The 12,623-nt window shown below is 38.9% G+C and overlaps 1 protein-coding gene across 1 annotated transcript in view; it reads right to left on the bottom strand.

The window, feature by feature from the left end:
- Positions 1 to 10,220: 10,220 nt before the first annotated feature.
- The window catches only part of LOC126176746 (uncharacterized), a 331,084-nt gene continuing 328,681 nt past the window's right edge, over positions 10,221 to 12,623 (bottom strand). Inside the window, exon 5 of the mRNA XM_049923915.1 lies at positions 10,221 to 10,897. Within this exon, the coding sequence (XP_049779872.1) occupies positions 10,829 to 10,897 (69 nt within the window). The 3' untranslated portion in view covers positions 10,221 to 10,828. The remainder of the gene's footprint in view (positions 10,898 to 12,623) is intronic.

Consider the following 12,623-nt stretch of genomic DNA (forward strand, 5'->3'; position numbering starts at 1 on the left):
CCTAGAACTTAGAACTACTTAAACCTAACTATCCTACGGACATCACACAACACCCAGTCATCACGAGGCAGAGAAAATCCCTGACCCCGCCGGGAATCGAACCCGGGAACCCGGGCGTGGGAAGCGAGAACGCTACCGCACGACCACGAGCTGCGGACAGAGATATGTAAACAGGCAGAATACGGCCCTGCACTCGGCAACACCTACATAAGACAATATGTGTCTGGTGCAGTTGTTAGATCGCTTTCTGCTGCTACAATGGTAGATTATCAATATTTGAGTTTGAACGTGGTGTTACAGTCGGCGCACGAGCGATGGGACACAGAATTTGCGAGGTAGCGATGGAGTGGGGATTTTTCCGTACGATCATTTCACGAGTGTACTGTGAATATTAGGAATCCGGTAAAACACCAAATCTCCGACATCGCTGCGAGCGGAAAAATATCCTGCAAGAACGGGACAAGCGACAACTGAAGAGAATCGTTCAACGTGACAAAAGTGCAACCCTTCCGCATACTGCTACACATTCCAATGTTGGGCCATCAAAAAGTGTCAGTGTGCGAACCATTCAACGAAACATCGTCGATACGGGCTTTCGGAGCCGAAGACCCACTCATGTACCCTTGATGACTGAACGACACATAACTTTACGCCTCGCCTGGGCCCGTCAACACCGACATTGGACTGTCGATGATTGGAAGCGTGTTACCTGGCTGGATGAGTCTCGTTTCGTACTGTATCGAGCGGATGGACGTGTACGGGTATGGAGACAATCTCATGAATCCACGGAACCTGCATGTCAGCAGAGGACTCTTCAAGCTGGTGGAGGCTCTGTAATGATGTGGGACGTGTGCAGTTGGAGAGAGGGGGGGTACCTGATACATCTAGATACGACTCTAACAGGTGACAAGTACGTAAGCATCCTATCTGATCATCTTCATCCATTCATGTCCAGTGTGCATTCCGACGGACTCGGTCAATTCCAGCAGGACAACGCGACACCCCACACGTCCAGAATTGCTACAGAGTTTAAATACTTCCCCTGGCCACCAAATTCCCCGGAAGTGAACATTATTGAGCATATGTGGGATGCCTTGCAATGTGCTGTACAGAGGAGATGTTCATCCGCTCGTACTCTTACGGATTTATGTACAGCCTCACAGGATTCATGATGTCACTTCCTTCCAGAACTAGTTCAGACATTAATTCAGTCTACGCCAGGCGGTGTTGTGGCAAACCTGCGTGCTCGCGGGACCCCTACACGATATTTGGCTCTTCAGTGTACATTGTAATGAAGACCACAAGAATTGAAAAGTATATTGTTAGACTTCCCCATCAACCAGCACACAGTGATTATTTATCTTGCAAGAACTGACTGAAAATTATTTTCCTACTTTGAATGATGCTTATCGCAGAAAGTTAAAATAGTTTGTGAGTCGTGATATGAAGCTCTGACAGTTGAGCCACAGATTATTTACGGCGTTGCCCTTTTCAGAGATGGGTATTAACACTGACAATTTTCCATGGAAGTAAAAAAAGCAATTATCATTATGTCATAAACTTGAAGACGACGTTTGCCATCTTACATAGCCCAAAATATTCCCTCTGACATCACTTTGACGTGGCTATGCCCAGTTTCGAACGTTAGCGATATCTATCGCCCTCATGGTGGTATCCCATACAGCACCTGCTACTCTGATTGTATGGAGACGTTGTTTCATCAAAAATGCCAGCTTGCGTCGTTTACGGGTGTACTAATCGATCCGATCGTAATACAAAGTTTAAAGGAATCATATTTCATTCGTAAGTGGAATCGTTCAAGCGATATTTTATTTTGTTTACATGAATTATGGTTGCGCTGTTTACTTTTATTGTAGTGTTTTTTTTAACTCTGTAAATTGCTATTATTGGCCACAACACAGAATGACGCTGTGATAGTAATGCGCTGACTATCTAATGAAACAAGAACTCTACTGTGCATGGAGGTATACGTCAATGCAGTTTAGTTTCTTCGAAATATCAATAATCATTCCGTTTGTTGACATGCACAAGAAACGATAGCATGCCTTGCTTCTTTCCTCGTTGCACACTTTCATGGGCTACTAAAGAAGATATAGATAAGTTTCTGCAAAGCTGATCCTTAAAAAAGTTGTTGTGTGTAAAAGTTGAAAACTGTAAATGTACGAATAAGAAACAGAATCAGTAAGCAAACAAGAATTGGTTTCGGAGTTCCAGCTTTATTTACTATCGATACAAACTCAGTAAAAAAGGAATTAAATAGATTACGAAGCATCCTTTCCACCCCACATCCTACTCTTCTTAGTTATTGGAAAAATATCAACAAGAAACAAGTTACATTAACGAGGCCAAATGTGTCGTATTACTAGAGCAAATACGTATTCAAGAACATAAAAAGTTCGAAATCCTCTTTCTGACATTCTTATTCGTACAAGCACTTAATTTTTAGTATTCAAAACAACTGTTGCGTGCACACAACAGAAATGATGAACAAGAAGTAATTGTTAACCGTAGTCTGCTAACGTTCTGGGCTATTTGAGATCGGGGCTTGAAAACAACTTAAAGGGGAAGTGTACAGAGCCCTCTCCCATTTTTTACTACCACGTAATTTTCGGTTAAGTTAAAATTTATGTCAGGACATTTGAAGTGTTATCGTTCAAGAGTCTTTCGACGTTCGAATTTGCTAAATGCTTATCAGAAAACTTCAAAAATTTGGCTGTGACTTTCACTCTGCGTAACGGACATCCGAATACGGCCACGATAGATTAAATCACTTCTTTTGTTGAGTACAAGACTGGTTAATTTAAAACTGATCTTCTGCTATTCTTACACATCGAAACCAGGGGCTGTAACGCCGCCAACTACTATAGTCCAATCCACGAACGATGGCAGTTCGCGTACCTCGAGAGACAGACGGTGTTTACTTCGTCGCAGCTTGCAAGAGACAGTTGTGGTAAGCGCAACACGAGCTGTGCGCGTGAAGAGAGCCTTTATACTGAAAATTACGTCTCTGACTTGCTTGTGCAGAATTTGTCGCTTACCATCACCATTAGCCGTGACAATTCGCAACTAATGGAATACAAATTCACTAAATAACAGGCTACAATCGCCATCGGTCGTTCCAGCTACGCTCTGTGGATCTGTTCTCCAGAAGCCACTATACTCTCATACAGATGTCGTTTTGTTCAACCGTCCTAAGGGAACCCTGAAGTGCATAGATTTTTTAGACTTACTTGACATCCAAATACATGTCACATCAGTGCTTCAGACTATTCCAAAAGTGGAGTTTATCAACAGTCTGATAACTTGTAAACATTGCCGCAAGTGTGCTGTGTCCACTGTAAGGAAGGATTACAGTGGATTAATTTCTCATTCACAACATCCTGCGTACGGCGAAGAAGTCTCATTGGACCATTCATCCGCACGATTTTCCGTCATAGCTAAGGTGTGACCGACACACCCATCTCAAGTTTCGTTGCGTGGATGGGCAGAAGAGGTAACGAGAATTAAGCATGTCTTTCGTTTCGTTTCGTTTGATTGCTCGATCACCGACCAGACGTAGGAATTAGTCACAACCGTTTAGTATATTAGAGTGTTCCCTCTGATTTGTTTAAGGTAGAACGAGTGAATAAACCTAGTCGCGGAAAAGACAGACACCAGGCTGAGTTTTATCGGACGAAACCCATGGTAGAGTAATTCACAGATTTTTTTTTCTAATTCTTGAATACTGAAAATTTGATTTACAACTCTATGGTCTGACATCGGTGCCAACGGACACAAAATTTCTCAAAATAAGCACTTTTCCATCACCAAGTGTGCTGTTGATGGAAACGTGGTCGTTTTCCGAAAAATTATAGCAGTTCCAAACCCGTGATTATTACACCCATGAATTATTTCCTGTCTATGCCAGGAGAAACAAAACAGTCACCTCTTGTGTACTATCTGTCAGTCTTCAGACTGCTACGAAAGGAAAGATGAAATGTGTCTGAGACATATTACTGCAGCTGATAGAGTTACACATATAGCTCAGTCAGGTAGCTGCATGAAATACTACAGTATCTCTTGCTATAAAATAAAGCTCTCAATAGTATGTACCACATTCCAGGTTGCAAACGTATCCTCTCAACAGCACGAAATTACACAGATCGTAAAACTCTGCAGATTATTCAGTTCCATGCTTCACGTTTCTCAGATATTCATTCATTTGAGTCAGCTTTTCTTTACAATCAGTGATTGGTTGAAAGCTGAAAAAAAAGCATCTGAAGAAATCTGGATGAAGGTTTGGAGTGTTCAATGAAATAAACATAATTAGAACGTTGAATAACTACTTTTATTTACCATAGTGGTGTTTTACACAAATATTTACAAATTTCAAACTCAGTGTCCATGTTAGTTGATTTTCCTAAGCGACTTTTTTGAGTGGATATTTGTTTTCTTTACCTCACCATAATAACAACTTGGTTTATCTGCTACAAATGACTAATAACAGATAATGAAAATATTTGAATAGTAAAAATAGTTCGCTGCTGATTGCTTCACCACGACTAGTTTTCTATGCCCATTGATTCGGAGCAGGTGCCATTGATTTATTCCGAAATTTGAACAGATCCAAAGTTTTCTAGCTGTAAAGCAAGCACTTATACAGTCAAGGCGTGACGTGAAAAGCACTTGGTTACGAGGCGAACGTGAGAAAGAACATGGGGAACGCAACAAGAATTCGAATTAGATTCCAGCTAAGTGATGCAGGAAACATTAAGAAATTACGTCGTAGGTGATAAAATTTTGATGAACGGATTTGTAGGACTCAAATCAAGCTACTATGTAACGAAATAGAAAAAAATTAATTTTTTCTTTTTAATTAACAAGAACTCTTCAAAAAGTGTAGATCATAATATAAAATAATCTATTTTCTAAAAAAAAGTGAGCAAAAATATGTAAATAAGAAAATTTTATTCCTGTTGGAGAGTGAAGCTTGGAATCAAGTCTACCTTCAGGAAACGCGAATCGCAATATTTTTTTATACGACAATATGAAAAGAATGCTCTTCGACTGTTGTGGGTTGAACTGACATCATTGCCCTAGCAACTTATCATTATCAAAAATGGAACTTTGACAGAAAAAATAATTAGGCTTTCTATGCGGAAAGTATTTAAAAGCCCATGGTAACTGAAGCAAGTTTTAGGCGTAGCTTATAAGACAACCACAGGGAGTACAGAAATTGTGGAAATAATTATAGTGTTTTATAGATGCATGTACTGGAAAGACAGCGCGTGAGGAATTCAGTATGTTAGTTCAACAACAAAAGTGAACTCTTTATTGCTTTTGCTGTAACTTTCCATTAGTAGACTAAAGCACGTGGCTTTTTTGGAATACAGGTTTAGAGCAACAACAGTGAAAACTGCAAAATTTAGCTTAATACTTTTGGAACAGAATCGATCACTTACATATGGCAGTTATCGCAGCTTATTAACAAATTAAGGTGCTATCTCCAGAGATAACATCAGTGGAAGAAGCAAGCAACTCTTACACTTATGTCATTTTGGGGTCGTATGTTATTTTACTCATCGTTGCTTTCTGATATGAATTTTTATTTATTATTGTTTATTTTTGTAATGGAGTAGATACATTCCTTGCTGTGAAATTACCTACATTTGAAAGGTAAAAACGAATGGCTTTTCAAATGTACATTCCGAGATTAGAGGAAAAAGTGTAAAAAGAAAGAACACGGGTGTAATTATGGGTTCTCCTCCCGAACACGATAATAGGAAGTGCTGCAGTCTGGCGGCCAGGACTGTAAATGGTCTCTGTTGTTGATAGAAGGTATCGATGAGCAGCTGGTGTCATTATTTCAAGTTGTGTAGTTATAGCGTCGATCATTGTACGAACTGGTGCTTGTTCTGGACTGAAAACATGTGGTAGGTATGAGAAATCGATTTATTTTCATGTCCTTATCGTTAGTTTTAAACAATTTCTCAGTGATATGCGGAAAACAAATGCCAAGCTACTTTTGAAGCACTTCAGTTAGATGTGTTGGTGGCCATATTGCTTAAGTCGGGTTGGTATACTGGCCTCTGTTTATAGGGGTATCCATAATTACACCGTCTTTTCTCTTAAACGACATAAAAGATTTAAATAATTTTATGGGGAAATGGCATTTTGTTTAAATTTGATATTTATGTCTTATTCAGCAAGAAAACAATGCAGATTTTTTTTTCAAATTGTGCTAATAGGTTTTTTCTTCTTCCCTACAGAATGCGAGAACGATGCAGTGTTATGAATGCAAGAAAAAGAGACACAAGTGAGAAAAAACCCACTTGATACGTGCCATAGCAGCTGTTAAAGCAAAGGAGGCTTGTGTGAAAGTTGATGCCGGGAGGTTCCGAGTGCCTCGTACCGGTTTGGAGAGATTTCTTAAATTTGATAAAATTCCGACACGAGCGCTTCAAGAGACTAAGCTTGGAAGGAAATCGTTTTTAAATGTAGAGCTCAAAAAGCGGTTTCTTACCTCTTAGCGATAGGACAAAAATTCTTTGGGTACACTTCGGTGGATTTGAGAAGAATGACATTTTTACTTGTCTAAGGAAATAGCTTGAAAACCTGTTTCATGGGAGGAGCTTGGACTAACGTTTTTCTTGAGAGCTGTCAGTTCGTAAACCTTGTAGAACATCAAACGCTAGAGCTTTAGGTTTCAAAAAAGAGAATGTGGTGGCTTTCTTTGATGATTTGTATTATATCATACAATTTCAACAAACTCTCGTATTCAGCAGATCGAATGTATAACGGGGACGAGACAGATCTGTCAGTTATTAAGAAAAATACCCAATGTGATACGGGTGAAAGGGAAAAAACAAATTGCATCTGCAATGTTCACAGAAAGAGGGGCTTTAATCAAAATTATCGCATGCATGACCGCTTTGGGACACTGTCCTGCCAATGATGATTTTCCGAAGTTCCAATGAGAGGCTGCTCCGCTGGTGCAATTGGTAGAGTCCATTCTTCTGCTCGTCTTGGATGATCATTTTAGGCACCATGTAAATCTAGAGGTGATTAACTTTGCCATAGAGCATCATGTGACCATCATCTCACGTCCTCCTCATTTTACCCACAAACACCAGCGTCTGGATAAGATGTCCATGATCATGTGAGAAATTTAAAAGCGAGGCAGTGAGAATATGGTTGCATAGAATGGGCGTCCTCTCGTACCTACGACGTTATGGAGGCTTGTGACCAAGTCTACCTTTATCCCAAGCAACTAAGATAGCAACAAATGGATTGAAAGTAATTGGGTTATGCCCAATGAACCACTGCATCCTCTCTGACACCGACTTCATTAGCTGCTGAGTTGACTGCAAAAAAACTGACTCCACGGTAGAAAATAGTGTTTCTGAATCACGTGCTCTTCTACTTGGCGTCTTAGGACCATCTACACCATTTGCCTTTCCTTCGAAATATCCTGATATACAATTATGTCGGGCTATAGCTACGCCAATTGATGAGGCCCCTGAAACCGTGAAGTTCTCTGTGGACTTCAAACGCCTTTACCATTCAAAGTATCTCCCGCCCCCAATAGTCAGAAGAGAACTGCCACTCGGGACGCAAAGTAGCAACCGCGTGCCTCATCACTGGAACGCCATACAAGGATCACTTGGCCACGTAGCCTGTTGATTTTGTCTGGGGCCAGAGGCTGCCCTGCTGCCAGATGTGGTAAGACCTTCACAAACAGAAAATTGATTCCACTAAACGATCTGATTCTTCTTTGGACTCATTAAGCGCATGTGACCCTCCCCTTGTGGACAGCGATAATAATCTGGGTATCAACGACGGCGATAAGTCAGACTCAAGCGATACAACTTGCATTTTCTCTGACGAAAGGTTCTCTCAGGATAGAAAAGCAGAGATGCCGGTTAAATGTGTTAAGTGCTAAATGTGGATGCTCTTAGATTATGCCGGAGCTGAAGGAGCTATTTACGTTTGCGATTTCTGTACAGAATTTTGGATTTGATGATCATTTAAAAAACTTAAATATGTACAATTCGCTCTTTTATGATTAATATACGATTTTGTATTCTTGTAAAAGATTTCTTGTACCTTTTTGTAGAGGCTCATACATTTTTTAATTTCATTTTGCAAGCTTTGTGAATCTTCGTTTTCAAATAGAAGTAAGTGATATTAACAGTAGCCTTGCTTCCCATCATTTCTTAAACTTGTTACAGTAGTTAATGAAGGATAAATCATCTTGAATTTTTCCAAAAGAAGTACATTTAAGTCAACAAAAAAGAGGGTGCCCATTTACATCTTTTCCGCCACTACTTTCTCTAGTTCTTGAGAACTTTCATACTACATTGGTGTCATTCCTCATCATTATTAAGCACATGTGCGACTTTATTAGTGTCTGAAATGGTTCTATAGAATTCTCATGTGATATCATGTATGCTGTCTTTCTAATTTTTTTAATTATAGAAATAGTGTGCGCAATTGCTAGGAAAGAAGCAAAATATAATTTTGTCCTTGAGATACGTTCGGGTCATATAGAAAAAGTTTATTTTTAGATAAAATCGGTATGATACATCTGGTGTAAATGTTTATTTCTACCGCATCCATTAACTTTTCATATGTATTTATATTATTCATATGAGGGGTGATGTGTTGTGGATGTGTGTGTGTATGTTTGTGTGATAAATGGTGCACAAGTAAAAATGAGCGTCATTGTTCGCTAAAGAGAGACAGTCAGTTGGTATATAGAAATTGAATATATAGAAATTACACGTGAATCACACGCGGTTAAACAGCAACTATAATTTAACGATTCCATTCTTCTATTCTGTTTCTCTGTTCTTTGACCATTTAGGAAAGAAGACTTTCTATCATAATGAGTATTTTTAAAATAGCTGAACATAGTTACCGCTAATGATGAAGATACGGTAGTTAACAGTTACAAAGTCAATTATAAAGAGCAGTACAAGTAGTAAACTGAGTGCATCGACCCCTGTATAATAAACAGAACAGGAGAATTCCACCAGTAAAAGTTTTCTGTTAATACGGAACAAACCTCTAATCTCAATAAGCAAAAACAGTAAGCACTTCCTTGATATTTAATTTATGGAAACCGATCGATTACGTATATCATACTTATATCTTAGAAGGTATGAGTTAGGCGATTTTATCATTGTTTGTCAATTTACTCTCTTATTTTCCTATATTTGATCGAAACTATTATTTCTGCTATATTTTATATTTCTATCACACTGCCAACCATAGCACTGTTACAATCGCTCAGAAATGCGCACACGGCCAGATTACCACCCAGTTTATACATTAACCTGAAGGGTTATGTTGTTAGATGTTCGGAGCAATAGTTGACGCGAAAGCTAGCAAGATTTACTTAGCGACAGCAAAACCTAGCGAAATATTATAGTTGTGATGAAACATAAATCGCACATGGTGAAACAGCAATAATAATCTGAAGCACTCCATGGTTGTATGTATCTGTTGTGTAAAACGAGACAATTGAGTGTTTTGGCGAAACTTTCAAAACCGTAAACGGTAGTAAATTTGTGCAATAAATGAAAATTCAAATACGCCCGTTAAACAGTTTAGAAGAATCAATTTAAGTGTTGCATCAAATGTTGTCAATTGACTACAATGTATCATCATAGGTCTATGTAAATATAAATAATTTTGCCAACGTGTTAGCGAGGTGCTTAAAACGTGTATTTAGTCTAATTTTTGTGTGTGTTTGAAATCGGGCGAATACATTAACAACGCCCTATCTATACACACAGTAGCGTCTACAATAAGTGAAAAGCTGAAACTGAGTTTACCACGACGTTACGTATACTAATACTATTATCCGTTCTGTGACTCAATGTTTATTCCGAAACGTCTAGTTTGAATTTAGATTTGTATGACATGTCAGAGTCATGTTTCTCCCCACAATAAATTCAGTTATTATTGACAGGGAAACTACTGCCTTCAGGGTGGTAATATACAATGGGTATTGTCTTCTTCACTGAAGATGAAGATTATTAAAAAACGAAGTCATTATGAGGAGCAACATGATCTCTGCGTGCTTTCTTATCAGATGCTGAAAGGTTTAAGGAGAGGAATATTGGATGGAGTCATTAGCATTGAAAAAGCCACTTGTAAACAACGTTAACATAAATATTGAACAATCTGTAAGAATGCATTGCAGTTACATTTAATATTTTAAGATATTTGATGTTATATACTACTTCAAATTGAATAACAATCATTCGAGTCCAGTAAGTATTACATACTCTAAGTTCGATGGTATAGAAACAGGGGTGTGCTGGGTAATGCATGGCTAAACATTCGTCAACATGCAAAATTAATTATGTGATCACGTGGAAAAATTTCCGAGGTTTAAATATTCCGGGAAAGCTATTTATTTCGCGAGAGACTGAAACAAGGTGTCATTTTTTGAAGGATTATAATTCAGGCGGATACATCGAACTGTCTGGAAGAAGACGTACACAGAACTGAAATTCTAATGGAGAATGTAGAATCTACCTTCAATTAACTACATGTTTTCTTACGTTCTTGCCCGAAGCAAGTTCACTATGCTCTTTTAAAGTAAGGTAAAAGAACGGAGCAGGCGGAATAGTAATCACGACAAATAGAAGAAGAGGAATCGGAAGTGTAACATTCGTGGAGAGAAACAAACATAGGGCGCAGGAAAACTACTTCCTCGAATCGCAAGACAAATGAGAGTCCTTTCGTAACTATACTGGAGCGCTCGTAGCGGAAAAAAGGAAGGCTAAGTGTGGGAGCCGGTGTGCGCCGGTGTCCGCTAGTAGTCGTAGTCGGCCGCCGTCCTCTTGGGCCAGTTGTTCAGCAGCCACGGGAACATGGCGGCAGCCTGCCAAACAAACGAACACACCAGTGTCACGCTCCTCACACAAATTTATTATCCACAATTTATTAACTACAAACTATGCATAGAAACTTTACTAGATTGCTTCTTGGGGAAAACGATTAAGGGGCTGAAATTACAAGTGGTACAAGTGACATTTCACGAGAAAATGATCTAAATGCATATTTGGGAAGCTGATGTGTGGGTCTGTTCTGAGTAAAAAGAAGTGAAAGTAATTTCCTGTATAATGCCGCACTCTGGGATGATTAAGTTTAATCTCTAAGGCAATGCCTGGCCTGCGCTTACAATATAACTAGTATAATTGAAACGGTGGACAGAAGGAGAATTGCTGCCGTCTTTAACGAAGATTCAGGTAAGTATTATTTTTGAAACTACAGCAACGGCCTAATGTGTGTGCTTTTAAGAGCAGTTATAGTAATAATTATTGCGTGTTTAAATAGGGTGTCTTTTGAAATACCACTTGTACACCTTGAGGTTACATAAACATATTGACACAATAAGTTATAAGGTCCTTGACGTGGTCATACGTACGTGGAATACGATAAACATTTTGGTATCTCTGAAAAGGCGAAGAAACACTTTAACATGTATTTGTTCCTCAAGACAGGAAGGAAGCGGTGAAGCACGTAAGCAGAAAATTTTTCCACAGTGGAAATGAAAACATAAAGCTTTCTTTCAATTAAAGCCATGGACTCCATAGCAAAGGACAAAGTCAGAGACCGCACAAAATACTGTGACGGGTAGACGTGCAGCCACCAGGACGTTGCGGGCAGGTGCTGTAGGGGAATGGCGAGTGTTGAAGGGGAATTGCCATTCTAAACTTGGACTCACATTTTTTGTAAAGTGTAGCCCCTCCACACCCACACTTCCATGGTGACCATTCAAAAAGATCTGTCACCTCTGCTTTGGTTACTATCTAAAAAGAATTCTGCTGAAAATGCAGCGATTTATTTTCTCTTGGTTTGTTAACCATTTGTAGCTTTCAGAGAAGCGTCATGAGTGTCGAATTTTGAGGAAAACCTGCACATTTCTCTTGCTGCAATCTTAAAATTTGCTTCTTTTGCCAAAACACAGCAGAGTTTACAAAATGTCACTTCACTAACATATTATGCGGACACAATTGCGAGAGAATTCTGAAACAGTGGTTTATCAAGTTTATTAAGTGAGGAAACAGAGGAAAAGAAAAGTGTGTAGCTCATGAAAAAGCACATACTCAGAACAAAATAATCGTCTAACGTGTTCAATTATGTTGTCCCCAAACCCATAGCACTTCTCGTTTTACCAGTGATTGATAACCCTTAAAATTTAAATTCTTTCATTAAAAAAGTCTGCAGTTAGTGGAATAACATGGCAGATAATGAAGTTTTGCATAAAAAACACTTGGCAAAGTACTCTCCTCTTCACATACTATCATTTTCCAAAATCTCTTTTCGATATTTCAAATCGTTTATGAAATATGAGGAATGTTGTAAATATTTCACTCTGGTTTTATGGCTGGCGCGGCGTGATCACAAATGAGTGTGCTACATCAGATCAATTTTCTCGAAATTGGTGACTAAGACCCTCGACCCAAGAAAAATTCGATATGTTAGCTTCGATATGTTAGCTAAATTTAGTAACATATTGTACGCAGCAACATATTATGTAAAGTGCACCAAACACAAAATCATAGCGACCCCTATTTTTCACTGCTAATTTTTTCGAATTTCTC

Source organism: Schistocerca cancellata, chromosome 3, assembly GCF_023864275.1.
Source record: "Schistocerca cancellata isolate TAMUIC-IGC-003103 chromosome 3, iqSchCanc2.1, whole genome shotgun sequence".
Classification (NCBI taxonomy): domain Eukaryota; kingdom Metazoa; phylum Arthropoda; class Insecta; order Orthoptera; family Acrididae; genus Schistocerca; species Schistocerca cancellata.